The sequence below is a fragment of the Salvia hispanica genome, chromosome 2, assembly GCF_023119035.1.
Source record: "Salvia hispanica cultivar TCC Black 2014 chromosome 2, UniMelb_Shisp_WGS_1.0, whole genome shotgun sequence".
NCBI lineage: Eukaryota > Viridiplantae > Streptophyta > Magnoliopsida > Lamiales > Lamiaceae > Salvia > Salvia hispanica.
In genome coordinates, this window is record NC_062966.1 from 35,031,134 (window position 1) to 35,057,207 (window position 26,074).

Consider the following 26,074-nt stretch of genomic DNA (forward strand, 5'->3'; position numbering starts at 1 on the left):
AAAATCGATTGTTGGCATCAATGGTATATTAAATTTGATTTTATTATGCCATTTTAAAAAAAAAACTTATCACATTTGGAAATTTTATTAGTTTCATAAACTCATCAGCATCAGACGCTAACAGTTCCATTATCACATTGGAAATATTTGTTCTATTTCAGAAAACTAAATTTCTTGTTACGTACCAGCAGATTTTTATTTTTGTTTGGTAAAAAATTTGAGACTGTCGATTATCTGTTCATTTATATTCAGATAAACACAATTAAACTCAGCTCAGAATCATGAAATGCATGATTAAAAATTGAAAGTTTTACGAGATAATTATCGAAAATGAAATACAGGCGGATAATCAGAGGCGATAGAAAAAAATTTACTACAGTACGATTTTGCGAAATTATAAACATAAAAACTAAATTATTGAATAAAGGAAATGAGGAGATCAGAAGTTTGGAAATGTTTATCAGTCAGGGTTAGTTCAGAAACACGGACCAAATAATTAAATCATCACATCTCCTCCACACGAATTTTAAAATACACTGGTATGTAAGAAAACATGACAAAACTAAAAAAATTATTGTATCATTGCAAAAAATTAATAAGACCATAACTTTTCTATTAACTTTGCAATCTATTATCAAATAAATATAACCATGTAGTGCTCAGGAATAATGAAATAGTCTTCTCATAGATTATAAGTAATCTCTGAAGTCTGACATGTGAATTTATTTCATAAATCATCACCGCAACTTGAATGATTTTTTTCCCATCAAATTAGCGTATATTGCCTTAAAATTAAGCAGAAAATCACAGAGCAAATTTCAGGTTTTGTAAAAACAGAAATATAAAAATGAATTATGAATAATAAAAATAGGAAATGAGGAGATCAGAGGTTTGGAGAGGTTTATCAGTCAGGGTTAGTTCAGAAACACGGACCAAATTTAATTTAATCATCACATCTCCTCCACACGAATTTTAAAAACAAATAAAATAATATTAGAAAAATGGGGGAAAACAAAATGAATGAGGTAAAGAGAAATCATCAGAGACTTAAATACTAGGAATCATAGGAAATATTCCGATCATATTGTTGCAGTTAATTTTCTCATCACATGATCTCAGTGTAAAATGCAAAGCGATTAAATTGATTGATTCACTAACAAGAATCCATATTATTTGGCGGCAAAGCCAAGATGTGATTCTAGAATTGTAATAAAATCTTGATTAATTAAATTTAAATCTTCTTTACAAGATGTATTTTTTAAGAAAGAGTCAGATTTACTTAGGATGAGAAATAAAATAAAAGACGTAATCGCACTCTCTTGAGATAAATGACATAATTACAATTCAATAGTTTAATAAAACGATTATGAACCAAACAAGGTTTGCAAAACAAAATTTGACAAATTTACAAAATATCCACAGCGATAAATAGATACATATAGGCAGTAGGCTATAGCCACACCATATTCTCTAAAAAAATCCACTTCTCGAATGTACAACATAAAACGGCCGATATCAATGCATTGACATCCAAATAGGCTTGATATTCATTGGCGGGGTATTCATTAAACTAGATGCACTGGTAGATTATCATGTACTATTAGAGAATGTTCGATTAGCAAAACTTTATCTCATAATTAAACTTGTAACATATTTAGTTCATAAAATTAATCTCCTCAACTTAATCTTAGATGGATAGTCTAATTAGTCATAGACTCCCAACACCACCTTAGTCTGTTATCATATGAATTTACATATGTGCCTGTGGATGAGGAATTAATATTTTTATGCTTACAAAGTTTAGCTTTAACATTTTTTTATGATCAGGTTAAATAAGCTGTGGAAGTACGAGAGGCGGTAGCCGATGCTAAATTGAATTTTATACACAATTTTATAGGTAAAAAACGACATAAATAAGAGATATATTAATTCAAAAACAAACTTCAATATTGCTGTTTTAAATTTTAGAGCATGTGGGATATTTAAAACTCAAATCGAAGTTGATGACATTTACAAGTTAACAACAAAATAGGAGTATCAAGATAAACCAAGCAGAACCAGAAACCCAATTAAAGAGATATAGTTAGTCAAGATAAAGATAAGAAAAAACATTATAAACTGTTAAATAACACAAAGAAATGCTCAGGAATCATGAAATAGTCTTCTCATTGATTATAAATAATCTCTGAAGTCTGACATGTGAATTTATTTCATAAATCATCACAGCAGAATAAAAGAGATTCATAAAAACGAAGATCCAATTTTATTTTACTATAAACAAGCAGCTCTCATACTAGAAAAGTTCTTCCACATGATAATTATCAGAATAGCGTATATAGCCTAATAATTAGGCAGATAATCACAGAGCCACAAATAAAAGGATTTGATATAAAACAAAAATTCAAAAACAAATAAATCGATAAGAATATTGAAAATGAGGAGATCAGAGGTTTGGAAAGGTTTATCAGTCAGGGTTAGTTCAGAAACACGGACCAAATAAGGTAATCATCATATCTCCTCGAAAATAAAAACATATTAGTAGAAAAATAGGGGGAAATCATCAGAGACTTAAATACTAGGAATCATGGAAAATATTCCGATCATATTGTTGCAGTTAATTTTCTCATCACATGATTTCCAGTGCAAAATTCAAATCAAAAAACCTGAAGTAACCTGAGAAATCGAGAAAATAAAAAGAAATGTAAATCGAGCTGTAGCCTAATGTGAAGAAGATGAGATTTGCAGTGATAACTCAGCTGAATATATAGGGATTTTAAAACCCTAGATCGAGAGGCGGAGCGCCGCAAGCGAGAATAGTGGTGGGCGTTGTGAAATTTGTGGTGTGGGATTTAAAAAGGGTTTTGTTTTAGTGGGCTAGGCCCAATATGTTATGGATCATTTCCCCTAGAAGAAGTAGTGGTACTATGTTAATTGGGAAATACGAATTATATTGGAAATTTTTGTACTTCTAGAGTTTTTATTTGGTTCAACATCTAGGCATCAATCGATCATGTGACATTTGTGTTTATTTGAATAATTCCTAAGACTTTAATTTAATTTGAATAATGTTTATTTGAATAATTTCTAGAATAACATTGTGTATTGCAAGTAGGGGTGGATATAGGCAGTTGAGCCTAATAACTTTAATTTAATTTGGAAACATTTGAATAATGGGCTTTTATTAAAAGACTTCTCTTTAATTTGGAAACATTTGAATAGTGGGCTTTGATTATAAGACTTTTCTATTACAAGATGGGAGGTTATGGTCCCAATAATAAATTATACACCCCAACACTTGAGCCCAATAACAAAGGACAACTTAGTGAAAAAATCATCTAATGGTCCACATTTTAGTTTCCATACCAATCGGTTCGGATCCAGATCCGGCCAGACAGGTTGCTGAGAGCGAATTTGTGGTTCGGCCGGGCGGGAGGTGGAAACCATCTCCCGCAATGACAGGATGACCCGTGTTGGGGGCCATGGCGAGCCATATGGGGAATGGGAATGGAATGGGAATTTGTTGCTAATGTAGAATGTGTTTGGTTTGCCGGTAGCATGTTAGGTTGTGTTCGGTTCAGAGTTAACATATTGGGTTCAAGTTAGACCTTTTGGACTTCGCAACCCGATATCGACCCAAGCCGCATAGTTTTTCCACCCCTAATCATAATATCATACTCCTACTATGTTGTCGAGCCCAATATTTGAATCTTATTCAGTATACCATCACAAACGAATAACCAATGAGGAGCTAAAATATCAGTCTTAGATCTGAGATCCATATTTTAAAATTCATTTCAACAATATAATAATAAACTCAATTTGTAGTAGCTTTTTAATCTTAGTAGTATTACAAGAGAACAAGTACTACTCTATTTGTTTCATGTTTATTAGTACTAACTTCGACCACAACCATGTATGCAATAACCTCTATTCCGCGGCGGCGACACCACCGGGACAAAAAGTGACAACATAAACATCCGAAGGGCAGTTGACAAGCGGCGACGGCGTGTCGAAAGCGTAGCTAACATACGCCGGGCAGGCGCGCTTGAACATCTTGGAGTACTCATTAGGCCTGCACTTGGCCGGACTCCCATACTCGTTCCGGCAACAAAACGCGTCGACGTCGAAAGCCAAGCACGCGCTCTTGCACGCCACCACCTCCCCTCTCCGGTTCCTCACCTGCAGTTCCTCCGGGCACGCCGCCTTCACATCCCTCACGCACCCTCCGATGCCGCACTTCGCGTCAGAGGGCCGCGTCGAGACGGCCACGGGGAGGTTGTAGCCGTCCACCACGCTGACGTCGTAGAAGCTCGGCTTCCGCTTGTCGGCCTGAAGAGTGAACTCGACGAGAGTGGCCGGCGGGAGACCGATGGCGCCGCCGCACTCGAGTTTGCCGGCGCAGTCGCCGGTTTCGCAGGCGGGTTGGTTGTTGGCGGCGTTGAAATTGCATCCGGTTCGGGCCCAGATCCGGCCCGACCAGTCTCCCGGGGCGGGGAATTTGTGGGTTCGGCCGGGCGGGAGGTGGAAGCCGCCTCCCGCGATGATGGGGTGGCCCGTGTTGGGGGCCGTGGCGGGCCATATGGGGAATGGGCAATTGTTGCTAATGTAGAATGTGCATGCACTTACATGCCCTGCAACAAATATTTTTCTTTAATATAAGTGTGTAACTACTAGAAGTAATTATGTGGTGTTATTGTCTCATAAGATGTGGTATATTACATACTATAGTGTTTTAATTTTGATCAGGTGGTCAAGTAAATGGTAACAAAATTTGTGATTATTCAACAACTTACTACTCCCTCCGTTCCATAGTAATGGAGGCATGCATTTCTTTTCGGCACGGAGATTTAAAAAATTGTGTTAGATGGGTTAAGTAAAGAGGGAATAAAGTGGAAAATGAAAAAGGTCGAGAGAAAAAAGTAAGAGAAAGTAAAGTAGGTATGGAAAAATATGTTGACTTTTACCAAAATGGCCAAATGACTAAATTACTATGGAACGAGCTAAAATAGCAAAATGATTCAATTACTATGAAACTAAGGAAGTATAAATTTCTGACATAATAGCATTCATCGAATTTATGTGAGCGAGTGGAGTTACATCTCTAAATCTTCATCCATTTTTTTCAAAAAAAAGAAGCAATTTGACGGAAAAAACATGAAATCTAATCAATTTTGGGTCAATCTCACAATCTAGGAGTATTTAATTAGTTATATGTTGACATCTTCTTAATTGTCTCATTTATTTGTATTTTAAGAAGATTGTGTATGATATGAAAATCGAAATTCATATTTTTTTTATCACCAAAAAAAGTTATTGATTTTAATATAAGACTAGAATAAAGTATTTTGCTTTTGAATCATACATAATTTCTTTGCCAAATCTAATGAATGTGGCAATTGTATATAATGGAAAATTTATGATATAATTGATTATTTTTAAAATTTTGGGATTGACCTGAATTTGACTGAAATTCATAGTTTTTAAAGCAATTCGTCCAAATAAAAAAAAGGTAAATAGTGCCCAATCTTTTTTTATTTGGGAAATGGGGCATTAAAGGGTATAAATTACACACAAATACCAAAATAACAATATACTATAAAGGAGCAAGTGATTATATTACATGATTACCTGATGAAATGAGGAGCCAAACAAGGGAAATAAAGAAGGCTGAGGATTTCATTTTGCTTGCAAAGGTAGCGGTAGATTTGGCTGAAAGCTGAACTCAAATATATATATACATTATGCAACATATTTTAATAGTTAATTATTTGATTCTAAGCCAAGTTTTGAGGTTTGAAAAGTTTTACGACAAAGAAACAACAATTGTTTGTTAATGATTTGCCTGGTTTATACCAATTCTAATCACAATAATTAAGTCAACTTTGCTTTTAGGTGACTGGAAATTGACTTCGCTCTTAGGGTTGGAAATTACCTCATTAACGCAAGTGTCTTTCTACATTACTTTTTTCCGACCACAAACTCCAAATATTGTATAAACGCAAAACTATAATATAGAGTCTAGACCATTAAAAAATGTCAACAGATGACAAAATAGTAGCAACAGAAAATGTCAACACAGTGTAAACGGTTGATGTTGTGTTGACATTGTGTTGGCATTTTCTGTTGCTGCTATTTTTTCATCTGTTGATATTTTTTAATGATCCGGATCATAGTTTTGAGTTTGTAGAATATATGAGTTTGCATTGTTTCACTATCCTGCATTGATATATTTAAGCTAATAAATTAATGTAGAAAATTTAAATAGTTGACAAATGAAATTAGGATTAATTTCAAATGATTAATTACTGAGATTTAATTTATAAGCCCAAATTGTCCAAGAATATAATTGGTGGGCTGATTTAAGAAGATAAATTGTTATAAAGTGTAGCCCAACTATTATACCAAGTCCAATTCGGCTCAGTAGTATATAAAAATAAAAGAAAAATAAATTAAATTTTGTGGTCGTTTTTTTTTCCCTCTTCTCCGTCGCATTCTCGGCCCTCTCTCAGCCGCGACTGTGTTCTCCGCCGCCGGGCTGACTACTCCCTCACCTCTGTTCCCTTTCTTCCCTCTTTTCTCAACACCCTCTCACTCTGAAACACGCGCATATAGCATCTCTCTCTCGCAGCTCTCTCAGTTGTGTTGGAAAAATTAGTCGTCTTTCGCCGACGCCGAGCAGCCACCGTATCCTTCGTTATAACATCGTTTTTCAGCTCTCTTACTGCCACAACCCCTTCTCATTTTCTTTCTCGTTGTCTGCCTCCTCCCCAACTCAATTTTCGCGCCATTAGCAATGGACGTGAGAAAGCTTCTAAAAGCTTCGGCAGAAGCTAGAAACCTCAAATTCGGTAAATCCATCCACGCACATCTCATTGTTATGAATCAAATTACACGGAACCACGTGATTGAGAAGAACTCGTTGATCAATCACTATGCAAAGTGTGGTGATTTATCGAGTGCGCGCATACTGTTCGACAAAATGCGTAAGAGGAATGTCGTTTCTTGGGGCAGCATGATGTCCGGGTATTCACAGCACGGATACGCTCAAGAAGTTGTGCAGCTGTGGAGAAAAATGGTTAATGTGGATAAACTAAACCCAAACAGGCATGTGCTGCCGATGGTTCTTTCGTCGTGCTCGAATTGTGGATTGCTGGATGAAGGCCAGCAGTGTCACGGGTATGCATTGAAGTCTGGATTGATATTTCATCAATATGTTAAGAATGCACTTGTTTACCTGTATACGATGTCAACTCATCTGGAAGAGGCCATGCAGGTTCTTGATTCGCCACCAAGATCGGATCTTTGCACTTATAATTCGGTATTGAATGGACTCTTGGCACATGGGTACTTGAACGAAGCGTGTTATGTTTTGCGTATGATGATTGAGGAATTTGAGTGGAGTAGGTGGGATGGTGTTACTTGTGTTAATGTTTTCAGTGTTTGTGGCCATCTTAAGGATTTGATATTGGGAAGGCAAGTTCATGGTAGACTGTTGAAGATTGGTTTGGATCATGATTTGTTCGTGGGTAGCGCCACAATAGATATGTATGGAAAATGTGGTGATGTTTCACAGATGAGAAAAGTTTTTGATGCGTTGAGAGCAAGAAATGAGGTGACTTGGACAGCTGCTCTAACTGCCTACACACAGAATGAATGCTTTGAAGAAGCACTTAAGCTGTTTCTGGAAATGAACCGCGAAAACATTGTACCGAATGAATACACATTTGCAGTGCTTTTGAACTCGTGTGCTGGTTTGTCAGCTCTTGGGTATGGCAGTTCGATACATGCACGCGTTGAGAAGGTGGGGTTAAAGCACGATATTGTTGTTGGAAATGCTTTGATCTACATGGCTTCAAAATGTGGCCTCATTGATGATGCACGTATGTTGTTCGAGAGTTTGTTGGATCGTGATGTCATATCATGGAATTTGATGATAAATGGTTACTCATATCATGGGCTTGGCATGGAAGCCCTTGATGTGTTTCAACATATGTTGAGTGAATGGAAACAACCGAGTTATGTAACTTTTGTTGGGGTGCTCTCTGCTTGTAGCTTGTTGGGGCGAGTTGATGAAGGTTTCTATTATCTGGATCAGATGATGAGAGAATACGGCATTGAACCCGGGCTAGAGCACTATACCTGCATTGTTGGGCTTCTAGGTAGGGCACGTAGGCTAGATGAGGCGGAGAATTTCATTAGATCGAGTCCACTAAGATGGGATGTCATTGCCTGGAGAACCTTGCTCAATGCTTGCCTCGTCCATCAGAATTATGGTCTAGGAAAGAAAGTTGCAGATATACTGCTGGAGATCGGCCCAGATGATGCTGGCACGTGTATCCTAATGTCAAATATGCACGCCAAAGCCAAGAGATGGGATAAAGCATCCGCTGTGAGAAAATTGATGAGAGAAAGGAACATAAAAAAAGAGCCTGGATTGAGCTGGATAGAAATTAGAAATGATACACATGTCTTTGTCTCTGGTGACACGAATCATGTGGAGTCTGTTCAAATTCGTGACAAGGTGAAGAAACTTTTGGCTGAGATTAGAACTCTGGGTTATGTTCCAGATATTGCTACGGAGCTGCACGATGTGGAGGAGGAACAGAAAGAGGATTGGCTCGGTTATCACAGCGAGAAGTTAGCCATAGCGTATGCGCTCATGAAAACACCTCAAGGGGCACCCATCCGTGTCATGAAGAACCTTAGAATGTGCGATGATTGCCACTCTGCAGCAAAATACATCTCGAAGCTCACAAACAGAACAATAATTGTTAGAGATGCAAACCGGTTTCATCGTTTCAGAGATGGTTTCTGTTCGTGTGCTGACTATTGGTAAACATAGTCCACCTATGCATACACCAAAGATTATGGTGGATCTCTATCTACGCTACATGAAATAGGCCTTCTTAAGCTGCCATGTCCTAGTGGAAGGTGTGGATGTGCTGAATAATGGGAGCTCACACCACGGTGCAATTCTCAGTCGTCCGGTGGCACTTTTTACGGACAATGAAAATCCTCCCACTGCACTCTCCTTTCCCCATCTTCAAGACTCAGGCAGGCTAAGTTCAGGTAATAAAAAAGAACATTGGTAATGAAATTGAGAAAATCAACATTCTTTGTATTAATTATTTGTCCATGTATAGGTTGATTTCTCCTTGCTACTTGGTTTATTCAGAAATGAGCATACTGCAAGATGCTAAAGTATGTCATTATGAAGTTAACCAGTTCGAGTGAGTGACAGGTAACAACAATGTCTTTCGTCATCACTGTATTTTATGGGCTGCGCTTTTCCCCATCATTTATTTTTGGATCATAGCTACCAAAATTTCAGTCTTATGGTGTTTTTTTTTGCAAGTGAGCATGAGTCAAGGATGCCAATGCCTTTCTCTGTGGAAGAAAAGGAGAGCTCTCAATGCCAGAATACGCAATACTATCAATTTTTTGCCCATCAGGTTGTGATAGAACAGTAACTTAAGTCGAGCCATGTTATCCTATATATCTTCATATCCATAGGCAAATTATGAGGGTAGTTTGGTAATTTAAATATACATAAACAACAGAATTTCTAACAACTCATTTAATTCTCTTGAAAATTGTGGAATATCAGCAATCATTGAACTTCTGCACTATCTATTTAAATTGGACATTTATGGGGCGCGGCCCATAAATATTTATTACTGCTACATCAATTGGCTCATTTAGCACTCTTAATTGTGCATAAACAAAAGAAAAAAAAAAGTAGAGTACTAATCTTTATCCAAATGTATCAAGAAAAATTAATTCAGTTGTGCATGATTTAGTACATCAAGAGAAAAAAAGAAAGACAGAAAAGTAATTGGGTCATTTAGTACTATTCATTCTACATCCAACTGAGTTGTAATAAGTGACAATATCAAATTTTAGTGAGCTCTTCATGAAGTAACAAGGCGATTACTATCAAGATTATAAGTTTAGTTTAAGGATTATAATAAAAATATTAAAGTGCAGACTTTAATATTTGTGTCAGTGACACATGGTTTTGATTTTATTAATGCTACTATCGGTTACTGGTTGCTATATCCAAGTTTGAAATCATCTAAACAAATCCATGCATTTCATTTTTTTAATAAGAAAAATATTATCATACCAATACCTCATGATAAGATTTACGAAATTAAATAAGAAAAATAGCCAATGAAAGTTATACACTTATACTAGATTACTATATCGTACAATCAAGTGAAAAAAGGTGAAAATGAGTGAAATTATACTTTTTCCACCCATTTTCATGTGAAACGCACCCGTGTATTCATTAATCTAATCTAATAATATTAATATTTTACTTAATTTTATTGTTTTGAGCTTTTAAGATTTGTTTTTATATGTATCAAATAAATAAATACATTAAACAAAATGGAATTGGGGCTATAAGTCATCAGTGTGCACTGTGAAATTATATTCATGTCTAATGTCTTCCTTTGACATTTGAATTTTAAAAAAATGGAATTTTTATAATGGGTTTAGTTTTCCTTCATTTATATAGATATAAAATATAAAATAAAATAAAAACCATATTATAGTAACTGCACATATTTGAATAAAAATAGCATTATATAGATAAAGAAATTTTAGTAAACTTAATAAATGTATCCTTCTTGAGAGAACAATACTTAAAAATCTTACACTTCATAATCGTATGCATGGAAATTGGTATTATAATAATATGAGTGCATTATGGTGACACTATAGTTATCAATGTTAACCTAAGCAAGTAATCTTCAAGCAACATGATATGCGGTTCCAACTTCCAAGTAACCAAGAATACGAAATAAGAGAACTATGGTGACATCATAGTTAAAATGACAACTTAGACAAGTAATCTGTGAGACTGCGATACATAGCTAAGCAATCTGTGATACATAGACATGCAACTCAACATATGGTTCCAAGCAATCTTATATACGAAACCAGAAATAATCAAACAATCTGCGATACATATGCAAACAAGAATGTCACATGGCAGATTAAGGTTGAATCTACTCATAAATCTAAGGGCATCCACAATGGGGCGGACGATGCGATGGACGATGCATCGTCCGCCCCTTAGTCCTCCATTGCAGCAACCCGCCCTAAGCTCATTCCTTAGTCCGCGGACTATGCATCGCCTGCGGACTATGCACACATTTTTGCATAGTCCGGCCTATAGTCCGCCCCATTGCAGGGGGGACGGACTATAGGGCGGACTATAGACACATTTTTCTTTTTTTTTTTTTCTTTTTTTTTTTTTATATATTTTCTTCTATATATATCACCAATTTTTTTACTTCATTTCACACATTTCACTTTACTCTCTTCCCCATCTCAATTTCTCTTTAAATTCAATTATGAATTCCGACGATTTCCATATTTGCAAGCATAAAATATAAAAAATAAATACTAACAATAGGATATGCCTTTAATTTGTGGTGTTTTTATATTTTTATTCTTGCTAATTGATATATTTGCAAACATAAAAAATAGGATTAATGAATTTTTGTAGTGTTTAAATATTCAAATAATAAGTAAAATGCTTAGGGCGGGGCTTAGGGCGGGCTATAGTCCGCCCATTGCAGGTGGAAGAGGCGGAGGATAAAATGCTAATGTGGCGGTGCATAGGGCGGGACTTAGGGCGTCGTATAATCTGCCCCATTATGGATGCCCTAATAGTCCTCGTTGGTGGTACTGGCAGGTTGTCATTTCATTTTGGTTGTCATTGTAGTACTCCCTATAACAATATGAACAAATAAATTTTAGTAAATTTTAAAAATGTTTCCATTCTTGAAACAATAATCCATAAAAACCTTACGGTTGTTAATCGTATTCGTATCCAAGATTTCAAATTATAACAATATATATAAAGAAACTTTAGTAAGTTTATTAAATGTATCAATTCTTGATACAATAAAAAATCTTACAGTTGTTATTTGTTAATCGTATCCCTGATAGGCTGAAAATTTTAATACCAGCCATAAAACATTTGCGGTGTGCAATGTTGACATCTTATTATTATAACAATAAATTAATTTATTTTGACTGATTAACTTATCATAATAAAGTTCATAGCCGGGAGCAATTTTAATTATTTCAGCACTCTATATTTTATAACAAATAATTAACACATAAAACAAAAATAGATAATATATTCATAAATATTATTCTGCATTGTTGCATCTTTATATACACATTTCTACTTTCATTTTATACATGATGTTCTATCATAAAAATTCTAACATAAAAGTAATGAGACCACATAATATATTTAAATTAAAAATATTAATAAAAAATAAGCAAAAAAAGGGAAATTTATGTATACACACTTTATTTAACATGGCTGCATTTAGAATGGCTGCAAAATTAAATCTATAACAACCAATTTAAGCCATCATTAATGACATTTATTTGTGAAGGTTGGGTAAAACACGTCTCGATTGTTTTTTTTTTTTTTTTTTTTTTTTTTGCTTAACTTGTCTCTAAATCACGTCTAAATTGATTGTCCACGTTTAAGTATATTTAGTTTAATAGCTATATTATCTTAATTTAAATTGTATTTGTAGATTTTGTTTGAAAAAATGATCACAATGTAATATTTAATTTTTCAATTTAATTTGATTCACAGGAATTACACTGTTGACAACTCCATCAATCGTTTTCATGTATGAAATGAAATCAATATATGTGAGCTGTTACTGTTAGCACAGGCAACTATTCAATTATTTTTTGAAAATATAACATCTGCATCTTTTTTTATTTTTAAAATATTTTGCGAGTTTTTTAAAAAATGTTGGTTCAAACTATAAATGGCCGAAATCGGTTTTATGTCTATAATATAGATAGAATTTGGTTGACTATTAATTGTGATATTTATAAGCCTGTCCCACATGAATAAATATATAGATGGACCATTTATCATACGCCAGATAAATATTCCGAAAATCAAATTTTGAATTTTTTGTTTTTGAATTTACCAACTATTTTAATTGTAGTTTACTAAAATAATAAATACTCCATATATTAATAGATTTGGTATTGAAAGAAACAATACAAGAGAAAAAATTGTAAAGACATGAAATATTTGCTACACTAAGAAACTTTGGCTTGAATCTAACTATCTTTTAAGAATTAAATAAAGAAATCAAATTAAAATTAAAAATCCGAGTATCATCAAACATATTTATTTACCGTTTTTTTTCTCTAGTAGCTTAATTTGTTCCTACCTTATTAATAGTAGTATTTAATTTTTAAAATAAAAATTAAATTTTACAAATAGATTCTAAATTGAGATCAGACATCTGTCATTTGTGCGGACATTGTTGGAAATAGCACGAGAATAACTCCAAAAAACAAAGAATGTAACACAACTGTGATACTCGAATTAACACATGACAACTCACTTTATGCTAGCATCAGTACAGTAATGTTAACAACCAATTAACACAGACTACAAGAATCGAAAGGCACATGGGAAAACAAATAAAGTACATGCGACAAATTGTAACAAAGTGACCAATCGATGCACATTCATAACACTTCTCTTTCGACATCTACAACTGCTACGAATATGAATAAATAAATATCTATTTGTCAATCTTCGACGAGTCAATTTTGTCCTAAAAATCCAACAAAAATCGATCTTTCGACATTAGATAATTTAATTTCCCAAACCAATCCAACCCCAAACATGTAAATACACATAAAATCAACAATAAAATAGTACTCCTAGTATCATTCAAAACCACAAAATAAAAACAAAAATTTTAATAATTGAAAATCTATTTAGTCTCCCTCTCCATCTCTCTCTCTCTCTCTCTCCTCTTTGTAGCCACCTCCGACAGTACCCCCCGTTTTGTATGTATAATGTAAGCACATGTTTGCAAGCCCTATATAATTTGTCTCCAAGCTGTTCCATTCCTTCCTTAAACAACGTATCACTGCAGAGAGATAAGAAGAGAGAGAGGATTTCTCATTTCTGCAGCCAAGAAAAATCCACCCACCAAAATTCATTGGGCCTCTCAACTCCCAAAACCAAAACCCACATTTTTCAAATTTGAATGCCCTCTCTTAACTCTCTCTTGGCGCCCGCATCTCTCTCTCTTTGACTGCCTCGGCGTCCCCAATTTCCCAAAACCTCATTTGACCATCTCCTTCTCTCCTTTATACCCTCTCCCTCTCTCACTCATTTCATCAAACACTTTCCGTTCCCCCCAAATCATGACCACCTCCACGCACGACCCCATTTCCCTCAAGGTCAGTTTTCACGACCTAACCATCCACAACAGCCCCAGCATTGACTTCTGCAGCAGCACCGACGACACCAGCTCCAGCAAAATCAGCGACGGCGTATGCTTCGTCGACAAGCAGATTGACGTCAAGAACGATTCTTTGGTCAATGCCGATGAGAGTGAGATGAGCAGCAGCTTGAGCTCCGTCAACGGCGGCGACGCCAACGAGGCCAGCTCCAGGAGCCTCTGCCCTTCGAAGCCGCACATGGCTAATGACAGGAGGTGGGATGCGATTCAGTGCGTGCAGGCTAAAGATGGGGAGCTGGGATTAGGGCATTTTAGGCTGATGAAGAAATTGGGATTTGGGGATATTGGGAGCGTTTATCTGGCCGAGCTGAGGAGCGCTGGGTGCCTCTTTGCTATGAAAGTGATGGATAAAGGGATGCTTGTGAGTAGGAAGAAAGTGGCCAGGGCTCAAACGGAGAGGGACATTCTTGGTTTGTTGGATCACCCTTTTCTTCCTACTCTGTATTCCCATTTTGAAACGGACAAGTTCTCGTGCTTGCTCATGGAGTTCTGCAGCGGCGGCGACCTGCATTTGCTCCGCCAGCGACAGCCCGGGAAGCATTTCGACGAGCAAGCTGCAAGGTTTGATTTTTAAGCCCCTCTCTTTTCAGTTCTCATTGATTGAATTGATAATCGCTTAATTAGCTTAGTTAAGATGAATTAGATTCATAATTTGTTGATGTTTTGAAGTTTGTATGTTGCTACTTTATGCTATTGAATTGCAGAAATGGATTTACTGAAGTAGAGTTTACTGGTTATTGGTTGCTGTTTGCTTTATCTTATGTTATGTTGGTTGGTGTTTTGTTGATAGATTCTATGCTTCGGAAGTGTTGCTTGCGCTTGAGTATCTTCATATGATGGGAGTCGTCTATCGAGACTTGAAGCCCGAAAACGTTCTAGTCCGGGATGACGGCCACATCATGTTATCCGATTTTGATCTGTCGTTGAGATGCTATGTGAACCCGACTCTTCTCACGTCTGGTGATGGCGCATCTTGTATGATCTCCTCGTATTGCATCCAGCCGTCCTGCATTGACCCGGCCTGCAAACTGCCCGTTTGTGTCGAGCCCTCTTGCTTCCAGCCGTCTTGCTTCAAGCCCCGCCTTTTCACCTCAAAATCAACAAAACCAAGAGGTGAACGAACAGCAGCACGAACAAGAATACCTCCAGTGAGCTCGGACTCCCTCCCAGTGCTCGTGGCAGAGCCAACTGGGGCCCGTTCCATGTCCTTTGTCGGGACACACGAGTACCTAGCCCCTGAGATCGTCAGAGGAGACGGCCATGGCAGCGCTGTTGACTGGTGGACGTTTGGGATTTTCTTATACGAGCTCCTCCACGGGAAGACTCCATTTAAAGGAAATGGCAACAGGGAAACTCTGTTCAACGTCGTGGGGCAGCCGTTGAAGTTCCCGGAAGGCTCATCGATCAGCTTTGCTGCGAAGGATCTGATCCGAGGCCTGCTTGCAAAGGACCCGCAAAAGAGACTAGGGTCCAAAAGAGGAGCCACAGAGATAAAGCAGCACCCTTTCTTCGAAAGTGTGAATTGGGCGCTTATCCGTGGCACGACGCCTCCTCAGATCCCCAAGCCGTTGGATCTCGCCTCGCTCAACCAGACGTTGAAGTCGTCGTTGCTGTCGTCTAACAAGAGTGCTACTGATTCAGAAAGGTCATCTGGCCCTTATTTAGACTTTGAATTCTTCTGAAAAAACACTCCAAACTGTTGTAGTATTATGTAACTTTGTGCTTGATTTCTAGTCTAATTTTAGCAATTCTTTTTTCATAATCTCTCTGTGTTTAATTAAAGAAAGCATGCTGTTGGTAAGATGATGATGATGAGCTTCAGGGAATGACAGAGGCAGCTCACACAGCATTTTTTTTTTCTGAGAAAGGGGGAAATTTGTCTGCATCTTCACAATTCTTGGTCACTTTTTTCTCTCTTTTAGTTTCATTGCAATATTTTTGGCACTATTTAATTGGTGGAGTGGTGAAGTGAGGTGGAATGATGGTTGCTTTATGTGTGGATTCCAATAAAAAGAACAAATTGAAAGGGACAAGTGATGAAACCGTTTAAAAACAGAGTTGAACAAGTGTCAATGTCAATTTAGAAATGGAATTTTTGTGGCAGTGCTTTAATCTTTGGGATTCTGCTCTTTCACCTGAATCATTCTGGAGATGTTTTTATTCTTCTCTACACAGGCTTTTATCTTTAGAGAGAGAGAAAGAAAAGAGAGAGATGGTTTTGTTGCTCTACTTAAATGTGCTTTTTCCAGGATGAATGGAGTCATCTTTTTCAACTTTACAGAAATGCCAAAGACTACTATTTTTTGGCCCTTTTTGTCTTTACATAATACATGTGTGTTTTTATAAAGCCTATTGACTACATAAGACTACGTGAAGTTTAAAGCAATGTTTGTTTAGAAAGATAATGAGAAAGCATGGCTCAAAAGCAAAATGACCAAACTATCCTCCAAATTGATAATCCCACAGTATAATTAGAGCTTTCGGGCCGAGGGACCCATTTGTTTAACGAGTTGGATATAATGTTTTCGGGCCGAAGTTAAGAAAGTGGAAGAAATAATGTTTTCTCTTTGCACTATTCAGCCCGAGCTGAGATGGGCTTTAAATGAAAATGCTAAATTAGTTTTCAATTAGAGCTGACAAAACAAGCTTGGGTTGTTGGGCTGGCAAAAAGAATTTTTCCTTGATGGATTTGAAAACATGTAATTATTGCAAAATTGGATTAGTATATTTGCATTTTTCAAATCGACATTTAAACTATGCCGATTATATTTGTAAATGCCAATATAAGAGAGTTGAAGTCATTTTAATTTTGTAAGTTTTTGTTCATCACCAATTGGTTTATGGCAGTGTATTTGATTGATTGTATATAACTATGTTTTTTAGATGGAAATAATAGTCCTACATTAGTACATTTACTATATAGCCTAGCAAAGTATTGTTCTTTGAATCAAGTCAAATTATGTCACATGACTCACATACACATCTCCAAATGCTCAATTAGATACAGCTCATTTTTATCACACTCCTTTTATAGAATCCTCAAATTGCATTAATCACAATTGCTATATCAACTATCTTTGACCGTTGTGAATTATGTTCTGTATCAAATATTTTGTATACATTTTTCTAAAAGATAAAGAATTTTAAAAAGAACTAATCGTGAATTTTTTTTTTGAGAGATAAACAAATTTGAACTTAGTATTTATTGAGTATTTATTTCCTTTTACTACACAAAAATTGCGTAGCAAAAACGCAACACCAAAAGTAATACTAATACCAATAAAACTAATTTGAAAAATACGTAAATTTTGTAAGTCATGATGCATAATATTATCTATACCTTGTCTGGTTATGAACTCATTAAGTCGATCTTATCTGCAATTTGTATTATATAATCATTTTTTTCTTTTATCATAAAAGTAAGATTATTAGAGATTGACTAACATTCTCATCCCAACGGTATACGGTTATAACAATATTATTGTGTTAATTGCCTATAAAATATTACTCACTCCGCTTTACCAGTCTCATTGACTTTTCTGCTCTCTTTTTATAAAAATGATAAAAAAAATAGTTAAAGTGGAGAAATGGTAAAGTAAGAGACAATAATGTATATAAGACTCTTCTCTATATTATTCTCTCTTAATTTACCATTTATCCTCTTTAACTATTTTTTATCATTTTTACAAAAAGAGGGCAGAAAAGTCAATGAGACTGCTAAAGCGGGACGGAGGGAGTATAATTTTATATTAAATTTAGTACTATTATTTTTTTGTTAAAAAGCCATAACTTTATAAGATTTTATAGAAATGGGAATTTTGTTGCCAAATAATTCAAATTTATAGAATTTTGGTGTACAATACCATTGACAATTTATCGATTGTAAATTTTTTTCCTATGTCTTATTTTATTTGAGTAATTTCTTTTACACATGAATATTAAGAAAATGGTGTTTAATGGTTAAGTATAAAAATAAAATTGAAAATAAAATAAAATAAGTAGAGTAAAGTACAAGAGAAAAAAAATAAATAAATAAAAGAGTAAAAAAAAGTGCGGAATAAAAATTGAGAGTTCTTCCCATTTTAGAATACGAGACTACTTTTAAGGGATGGAAGATAATAAAAAGATAGAGATAATTTTTTATGGCTAGAAAGTATAGAAAAAGAAGAGAAAAAACTAGGAGAGTTTAAATATATTTTCTCTTTATAAATGAAAAAGATTTAAATTACTTGGGATGACTGTAGATAACTCGAGATAAGGTTTGACTCTTGAGATAATTTGGACAGATAAGAATCAGGATGAATAGATTAAATATTTTTTATATTAATTGCACAACTATTTTCCTAAAAAGCCCAATAAATAATTTTTAAATGTTATTGGACTATCTAACAGGTAAATAAGAATTAACCCCTAAATTGTTGAACTTTCTTACATCTAGCACTATTTTGACGGAACATTTAACAATTATAAAATTCTGCTTCTAATTTTTTTCATATTTTTGTGTCTCATGTGAATCACAATTTTGAGCATAATACGTTATTCATACTCAAATTAAAAAGGGTTAGCTGTCTTTAATTCATAATTTGTACTAGTACTATTCAAATTTTAGTTTTTAAAACACTTTATTTTATTGGTAAAACACACATGATTTTAAAATTTGGTCGATTAATAAATTTTCAAATAATTCAATTTAATTCTAATTTAACTTTTAGAAAATTCAAATTTTCGAGTTGAAAAAAATCGAATCAACTTATATAGATAAATATTTATGTTAATGACAATTTGCTACACGAGATCTGTGGCCAATTAGGTTAGAAATATTAATGCTGCGCCCGCAGCTGATTATTTCCCCAGCTTCTAATTTGTGAGCGCGCTTTCGCCCTTGCGCCACGTGGTGGAAAAATTGGGGGTGACCACGGTGGTCCGCGTCGCAGAGAATCCATCGTCTCAGTTTAAAAGCCTCGCTCAATTTCTCTGAATTCAGTGTACTTGTTTCTCGCATTTTTTGCAAAATTTTAATAATTAAATACTGTTTTAAAAAACCCAAAAAACGATTCCTTTCCTTCTCCGGCTTGGCGTGGCCGGAGAATCTTGGCGCCGATCAGTGTGCATTAGTTTCAGAAGAAGGTAAAACATTCGCCAGAGCAGAAATGAATTGATCATTAATACTCTTGCTGTTGCTTGTGGCTGCTAGTCCATTTTTTTTAGGGTTGTGAACTCCATTTCTGATCAAATTTGTGTGATTCTCAGGCTCATTTTATTCATTCATTGCATGTGAATCGTTACAATCGTTATTGATGTGCTTTGTTTTTCTCTGTGCGAAATGTTTGATGATTTTAAGGGTTTAAGAAAATTGTGTTGGTTATGACTGAGTTTCTCTATTTGTTTTTTAGGTTAAGTAGATGTTAATTTGATGGAATGCTGGAATGCTTTGATCTTTAATTCATTCAATTGTTTTTATGTGGTGTTGACATTGGTCTTTTTTGTTGCATGGGCAGCTAGCCAGCCAGAAGAGATCAGGAGTTGCTGTGAGCTGAGATTTGCGATTTCAAACAAAAGGTTTCAAGATGGTAAGACTCACTCATTTGACTCAGATTTGGTTCAATTGTTGTAGGGTTTATTTTATTTAGTTGCTGGCTGTTCTTGTGCTGTATGAATATTTGTTCTCTAATACTGTTTGAGATGATTCATTGTCTTAAATGTTGTTAATTGTGATATATGAACCTCTGCTAATGAAACCTATCAATGTGCGCTTGATTTTTGGATAAGTGAGTTTGAAAATGCTTAAAAGAGTTTGTTTTTGTAACATGTTTCTTAGTCGATTGATTGGCGTTGATATGATGATGAAACTCTTCTTGAGTAGTTTGATATACTGATAAAATCTACTTCCCGGTGTGTATGTGTGGATATGTCCTTACATGGATGTAGATCTGCTTAAAGTCCAGCATATAAGTTTTTTTTTTCTGCTTATTTATAGAGGTTGGCATCTAGAAATGTTGGCAGAGCATAGTTCCTTTTCATATCTGAGAACTAGGTTTGCCACTTTAACATTGGAACAACAAGTAGATCTGTCTATTGTGTCGAAAAGTAATAATAATACCTAGAGATGAAGTTTCATGCAATGTAACAGGACTACAAAAAGTAAAATCTAACGGTTATATCGAAAGTTGTAGGGAGATTCCATGATCATCACTTTTATATTACTTCCTTTCATGGTGTCCAGATTTAATTGGCGCAAATCAACATGCCGGTTACCAAGATTATTGGTATCCAGTAGAGATTATATCATTGTGCCTATTAGGTCAGGCAAGCGTTAATGAACTGATACGTGAATGATTGATCAACGATTATGATTAACGAACATGATCAGATTGCATTAGTTATCAGGATTTTTTTGCACTGTAACACAGAAAGATATGGTTTAAGATTTTTCATATTGCATTGTCTCCATATTAATTTCATAACAAAGTTGAATTTGCTGTCAAACTCGATAACCACCACGTGGCATATAGGCATACATATCAGAAATAACTACTATTAATGCAGGATTTAATTACCCTTACCTAGAAACATTTCTGCTGAGTGACGACAATTCCAGCTATTGCCTGAAATAAAACAAACTTGTTATTAAATGCTAAACTCTAAAGAGAAGAAGCCACAATGAATCCTTTGAGTACCAATATCTCCTTGTATTCAATAAGCACAAGTCATTTTTTTGCATGTGTTTCCATGTTGTGTGTACACAAAAGTAATGAAAGTAGATAGATGCATGGTATCCTCAAAAAGTGAACACAGAGTGTATGGGTTTCTCACATTGCTTAATGTTCTATGGCGTCTGAGGGTTGAATAACAATTACTTACGTAGATATATACTGCTCCCCCCCCCCACCGCGATGTTGGTACGATCTCTATTGGAAATTTTAATGAAATTCATTGCCTTTACATTATGGCTCCTTGATGCCATCATTTTCACTTATCTTAATTTTACGTAATACTCTACAAAATAAGCAAATATTCTTTGAGGAAGCAAGTGTCCTTGATGTAATCTCCCACATCAAGAAAATCAATCTACAAAAGCACGAACTATTATTTGCAGTTATGTTGTGCACTCTGTTAGGGGTCTACACTTTACCCAGTACATGTGCATGTTAAAAAATCATGAATTGTGTATCAGATGCATTTAGTTTCCTTCATGTATATACAAGTGCATATCCCTTTAAAATTCACATTGTACGATATTTTGTGTTCAGCTTGAGTATGCTGTCTGTGGTCACGGAAATTTCCTAAACTGATCCATATGTCAGGTTTATCATTAACATATTCAACAATGTAGTTCAGTTGAAGAAAATATCCCTGATAAGTAATGTATGTATGTAACTAAATGTTGCTGCCAAATATGTTGTCCCGAAGATTGTAGAATGATTCCATGTGCTTCAGAACTTTATTCAGGATATTATCTTTCTTTCTTTCTTTCTTTCTTTCTTTCTTTCTATTCCACATGATACTGTGTTGTTGTCTTTAATCACTGTTATCATAAATTCTCTTCCTTTGTGTTTAATTCAGTTTCATGTCCAGAAGACCTGTTTGCATTAAATTTCTTTGTAGTTATATGTACTTTTGACTTTTGAGTATATCACAGTTTACTTTCCATGTGGACATTTATCAATAATATTCTTTAAGATAGCGATTGCTACGGTGATGAATTATTAATTATGAGTTATTCGTATCAGTTAGGAGTTAGGGTTTATTAGAGTTGGCATGTATTAGTAATTTGTTTAGATTAGGAATGTGGGTCACCTTTAGAGATTAGAGTTTTAATATTTATAGTGTGCCTTTTGCCTTGGTGAGTTCTGGATGGATTTTTCCACTGGCCTCGTAGTAATTTGTTTCAGATTAGGAGTGTGGGCCATATTTAGAGATTAGACTTTTAATATTTATAGTGTGCCCGCACAATATTTATTACTCCTACTTTAATTGATGACTCATTAGCCCGCACAATATTTAGAAACTTCCTTTCCCATGTGAGCAATATTTTCCAAACTTTAAAGTCTGTGGCATTCAATATTCTCTCCTTAGTTGGTTGGTATTGTTATTTTTTGCCGTTTAGTAAATAAAAGTCTCACTTGGTGTTGGCATTCTTTTCAGAACAACATTTGGTTGCCGAATAGCTCTGGTTCTGTGGCTAATGGGGAGACTTGTTATGAAACTTCAACAAGACTTGATCAGAAACGTCCTCATCAGTGGTTTATGGATTCTTTTGAGCAGGAGTTAAGTGCTAGAAAGAAGCAAACAGTACAGCCTTTTAAAGAAACTTCAGGGCCTGTAGCTATGGAAAGTTCTTTGTGGCATGATGATTCCAACTTTCAATCTGAAAACCTAACCCAGAACCTGTTCAACCCCAAGCCTGTGCGGAGTTCTAATGTGGCTGATAAGAATAACCCATCCAATGCTGCTTCCTTGAATATGGAAAGGAAGGAACCAGGGAACCAATTTGGAAATGACTCATTGGTTTATTTAACCATGTCTCATGCAGGCAATGACTCTTTGCGTATGAACTCCGGACCTAGGAAAGTAAAAGTCCATGAGGTACGGATACCAGAGAATTGCAGGCCTGAGTTAGGGCGAAGTACCTTTGTCCATGGAGAGAAGAATGATGCTATGACCAGCGCATTTCGAAGGACTAACAATATGTTTAGTGGACCTACTTATAATACTGCAGCGGGGACTATTTCAGTGGATCCTGCTTACAGTAAGCTAGACAAAAGCTTTGTTTCACTTGGAAACTCCTCCAGCAAGATAGATGGGAATTTTATGCTCTCCAATCAGTACTATAACGGGACAGATAACAATGTACTGTCGATTGGTCAGGCCTTAAACAGAGGGAATTACAATGTTAATGCCCTAGGAGAGCACTATGGAAAGGAAAACGGCAGTTTTTCATCTGTTTTGCCTCCATACAATAGGGGCCAGGAGAATCCATTTGCGCTGGACCCTTTCTACAGCAAACTAAATGAGACTTTCATGTCTGCAGGTCCTAATAAGGGGGATCCACATATAACTTTTCAAGGTCAGCAGGATGCTGCTGTTTCTTCGTTGGGAGCTCTCTACCATAAAGAAAATTCGAGCATCCTATCAATGGCTGAGCACTCTAGGAAGGGTGATGAAACTACCATAGTATACGGAGGCCTTCAGAATATTGTTGAGGAGATGGAACGCTCTGGCAGGCTCATAACTAGCTATGGTGGTTTGCTAAATCAATCCTCTGCTCTCTCTTCTGAGGGATTGGGGCAAAAAGATACTACAGATCAGCTAAGTGAAAATGATATCCCGCCATCTTCTTCCGGGCCAGATGGTGCTGCCAAGAATAATGTTGTGAAGACAAAAAAGGGATCGTCAAATAACTTTCCTACAAATGTTAAAAGCTTGTTGTCCACTGGCATTCTTGACGGGGTTCCAGTGAAATATGTTTCATGGTCGCGAGAGGTAAAGGGAGATTATCATTCTTTTTTCCATTCCATTCTAGGTTACTTTATACTAACCATGAGCATCTGTCCTTGCAGAAAAATCTCAGAGGAGTGGTGAAAGGGACTGGTTACATGTGTAGCTGCAAGGATTGCAAGCTTACAAAGGTTAACGTCTTTTATACTTTTATTGATACTTTCCTTCGTCATATGCTGAATGTGCTCTTCTGCTAACTTTGTATCCCAACTTGCAATGTGCAGGCTGTCAATGCTTTTGAGTTTGAGCGTCATGCTGGTTGCAAAACCAAACACCCTAACAACCATATTTACTTTGAGAACGGGAAGACAATTTACGCAGCTGTCCAAGAACTGAAGAACACCCCTCAGGAAATGCTCTTTGACGTGATGCTAAATATAACAGGATCCGCAGTCAATCAGAAAAACTTCGATATTTGGAAAGGTGAGACTCATCTGTTTACTCATCCAAGAATTAGATAAGGATATAACGCTGTTTTAATTTCTACATATGATGAGCATTGGTTTTTCACCTCTGACCTCATTGAGCTGTAAAATTTCATTTCAGCATCATATAAAGCTGCATCCAAAGAGCTTAAACGCATTTACGGAAGGGATGAGTTGGTCGCGCAATCCTAATATGTCACCTCTGAGGCCTGTTGATAACTGTTGTCCACCTAGCTTGTGAAAATGACAGTAGGAATCAATCAACTCTGGAACATTAGATTTGTCGATAGTCGATGTCGATAGTCAATCTGTTTTCTATTTTGGGTGTGAAACTTTTTTTTTTACAGTACTTTTCAGTTCTATCTAAACTACAGTATCTTTTTCACGGGAGATCTTCTCAGTGATCAATAAATGCTTATTTTTCTGCTATAAGCTCATTCTGCTTACAATTTTTGTGCCATCCTTACATCTTGAATCCCATTTCTTTCCATATTCTGTCACAGGGTTTAGTCAAATGATAATTAGTTTATTGTGATATCTTTGATAATTCGTCAACTGTCAACTATGTGTCTTTTTATTGGCATTTTTTATGTACTGAGTTACTACATTAAGCTAGTTATCATCCTATCACGATACTTGTGTTCATAACCTCAAATAATATTTATATTACTTTAGATAAATCTGTTGTTGAATCCAATAGACCAGATCCAAGCATTGACCCTCTCGGCAATGAGTGATCACGGTCCCTTGCAATGCTCTGGGCATGCACATCAGGCCGATGAGAGAAAGCCTGTCCGAGTATGACTTCAACGTGATCTCCTATACTGTAACATAGATAAAATTAAAATATTTTTTTCAAATAAAGGACAACATATACCAACAACTCATATCATCATAGCTCATACCAACATTTAGGTGTGACTAAATTGATAAGTACCTCATGGCCATGGGGCGAGGGCCGGAACAATGTTGTATAGTAGTACAAACTACAAAATGACAACCGGAAAAAAAAAATCGAGCATAATTGATTTTTTTTTGAAACTTTGTAATGTACTGTAGTACTCCCTGGCACGTTTTGACTCGCCATGGATTTTAAGAAGTTGACTTTGTAATAAAAAGAGTAAAAAAGTTAGTGGAATGTGAATCCTTTTTTATGTAGTAATTTTATAGTAGAACGTGAGTATAATGGGTTAGTAAAGTATGAGGTCCATTTACTAAAAATGAAAAAAAAGTAAATGTGTCTTTTAAATGATGAAGATGACAAAAATGTGTTTGGGAGGGACTAGTACTGTTATTAATTTGAGTGAACTTCAAAATTAGTCCCTATGTATAGTTAATCGAATGTTGAAGGTACTCATGTTTCAAAAAATACATCAGATGCCTCTACGAATGAGTATAATATCATTTGAAGTCCCTTTTCATTATTTACGGTCTTCCATGCCCTTCTCACCCTCCTTTTTTTTCCAAAATGCCACTAAGGACATTTCAGTCTTTCCAATATTTCATCATTACATTTCATTAATATAAATAAATTTGAATTTTAAGAATATTTTAAAATATATTATTAAAATATTATTTTTTATATAAACATAATACTATGAAAGATCGTAAATAGTGAAAAAGGACTTCATGATATTATATCCATACGTAGGCGTCTGATGCATTTTTTGAAATATGTTTGATTAACTATACATAGGGGCTAATTTTGTAGTAGTTCACTCTATTAATATTTTATTAATTGTAACACTCTATTTTCTTTCCTCGGCAATACGAGGTATAAATAATGAAATTTGGAAAAAAGACTATAAATGATATTATACCCATATG

General features: G+C 35.5%; 4 protein-coding genes and 7 non-coding genes across 13 annotated transcripts; 3 read left to right on the forward strand and 8 right to left on the reverse strand.

The window, feature by feature from the left end:
- Positions 1-435: 435 nt before the first annotated feature.
- LOC125208736 lies at positions 436-513 on the reverse strand. Its single transcript, XR_007174215.1, has one exon. It is a non-coding gene; the product is annotated as a small nucleolar RNA SNORD18 (small nucleolar RNA).
- Positions 514-653: 140 nt separating this feature from the next.
- LOC125208755 lies at positions 654-749 on the reverse strand. The gene has a single exon (XR_007174232.1). It is a non-coding gene; the product is annotated as a small nucleolar RNA R64/Z200 family (small nucleolar RNA).
- Positions 750-1,034: 285 nt separating this feature from the next.
- LOC125208746 lies at positions 1,035-1,116 on the reverse strand. Its single transcript, XR_007174225.1, has one exon. It is a non-coding gene; the product is annotated as a small nucleolar RNA Z199 (small nucleolar RNA).
- A 1,022-nt stretch (positions 1,117-2,138) lies between these two features.
- Positions 2,139-2,232, reverse strand: LOC125208756. The gene has a single exon (XR_007174233.1). It is a non-coding gene; the product is annotated as a small nucleolar RNA R64/Z200 family (small nucleolar RNA).
- A 51-nt stretch (positions 2,233-2,283) lies between these two features.
- On the reverse strand, positions 2,284-2,369 carry LOC125208750. The gene has a single exon (XR_007174228.1). It is a non-coding gene; the product is annotated as a small nucleolar RNA U54 (small nucleolar RNA).
- A 70-nt stretch (positions 2,370-2,439) lies between these two features.
- On the reverse strand, positions 2,440-2,517 carry LOC125208737. The gene has a single exon (XR_007174216.1). It is a non-coding gene; the product is annotated as a small nucleolar RNA SNORD18 (small nucleolar RNA).
- A 38-nt stretch (positions 2,518-2,555) lies between these two features.
- Positions 2,556-2,637, reverse strand: LOC125208747. Its single transcript, XR_007174226.1, has one exon. It is a non-coding gene; the product is annotated as a small nucleolar RNA Z199 (small nucleolar RNA).
- A 1,132-nt stretch (positions 2,638-3,769) lies between these two features.
- LOC125204238 (thaumatin-like protein) lies at positions 3,770-5,698 on the reverse strand. Its single transcript, XM_048102837.1, has 2 exons — positions 5,629-5,698; positions 3,770-4,631 (listed from the first exon to the last, which is right to left on the reverse strand). Exons 1-2 carry the CDS (start codon positions 5,678-5,680, stop codon positions 3,928-3,930), a joined length of 756 nt encoding a protein of 251 aa, XP_047958794.1. The 5' UTR covers positions 5,681-5,698; the 3' UTR covers positions 3,770-3,927.
- A 789-nt stretch (positions 5,699-6,487) lies between these two features.
- LOC125204226 (pentatricopeptide repeat-containing protein At5g39680) lies at positions 6,488-9,931 on the forward strand. Of its 2 annotated transcripts, none has more exons than XM_048102820.1 (3): positions 6,488-9,069; positions 9,144-9,241; positions 9,356-9,931. In XM_048102820.1, the coding sequence occupies exon 1, from the start codon at positions 6,794-6,796 to the stop codon at positions 8,834-8,836; it is 2,043 nt and encodes a 680-aa protein (XP_047958777.1). In that variant the 5' UTR covers positions 6,488-6,793; the 3' UTR covers positions 8,837-9,069; positions 9,144-9,241; positions 9,356-9,931. The 2 variants fall into 2 exon arrangements, with proteins under 2 accessions (XP_047958777.1, XP_047958778.1); XM_048102821.1 differs by having other exon boundaries at positions 9,176-9,241.
- Positions 9,932-13,850: 3,919 nt separating this feature from the next.
- LOC125204230 (serine/threonine-protein kinase D6PKL2) lies at positions 13,851-16,086 on the forward strand. Its single transcript, XM_048102827.1, has 2 exons — positions 13,851-14,885; positions 15,115-16,086. Exons 1-2 carry the CDS (start codon positions 14,227-14,229, stop codon positions 16,004-16,006), a joined length of 1,551 nt encoding a protein of 516 aa, XP_047958784.1. The 5' UTR covers positions 13,851-14,226; the 3' UTR covers positions 16,007-16,086.
- Positions 16,087-19,319: 3,233 nt separating this feature from the next.
- Positions 19,320-24,679, forward strand: LOC125204229. 2 transcript variants are annotated; one of them, XM_048102826.1, is made up of 7 exons: positions 19,320-19,451; positions 19,823-19,894; positions 22,470-23,073; positions 23,356-23,807; positions 23,885-23,953; positions 24,047-24,245; positions 24,369-24,679. In XM_048102826.1, exons 2-7 carry the CDS (start codon positions 19,892-19,894, stop codon positions 24,437-24,439), a joined length of 1,398 nt encoding a protein of 465 aa, XP_047958783.1. In that variant the 5' UTR covers positions 19,320-19,451; positions 19,823-19,891; the 3' UTR covers positions 24,440-24,679. The 2 variants fall into 2 exon arrangements, with proteins under 2 accessions (XP_047958783.1, XP_047958782.1); XM_048102825.1 differs by having other exon boundaries at positions 22,470-23,807.
- The last annotated feature ends 1,395 nt before the right edge of the window (positions 24,680-26,074 follow it).

What these genes read in the sequence shown, in the direction of transcription:
- LOC125204238 (XM_048102837.1), bottom strand. Translation starts at nt 5,680, where the DNA reads ATGAAATCCTCAGCCTTCTTTATTTCCCTTGTTTGGCTCCTCATTTCA. An exon ending in TTGGCTCCTCATTTCATCAG is followed by an intron (nt 4,632 to 5,628) that starts GTAATCATGTAA and finishes TATTTGTTGCAG; the next exon opens with GGCATGTAAGTGCATGCACA.
- LOC125204226 (XM_048102820.1), top strand. Translation starts at nt 6,794, where the DNA reads ATGGACGTGAGAAAGCTTCTAAAAGCTTCGGCAGAAGCTAGAAACCTC.
- LOC125204230 (XM_048102827.1), top strand. Translation starts at nt 14,227, where the DNA reads ATGACCACCTCCACGCACGACCCCATTTCCCTCAAGGTCAGTTTTCAC. An exon ending in TTCGACGAGCAAGCTGCAAG is followed by an intron (nt 14,886 to 15,114) that starts GTTTGATTTTTA and finishes TTTTGTTGATAG; the next exon opens with ATTCTATGCTTCGGAAGTGT.
- LOC125204229 (XM_048102825.1), top strand. An exon ending in ATGTTTCATGGTCGCGAGAG is followed by an intron (nt 23,808 to 23,884) that starts GTAAAGGGAGAT and finishes CTGTCCTTGCAG; the next exon opens with AAAAATCTCAGAGGAGTGGT. An exon ending in AAACTTCGATATTTGGAAAG is followed by an intron (nt 24,246 to 24,368) that starts GTGAGACTCATC and finishes ATTTCATTTCAG; the next exon opens with CATCATATAAAGCTGCATCC.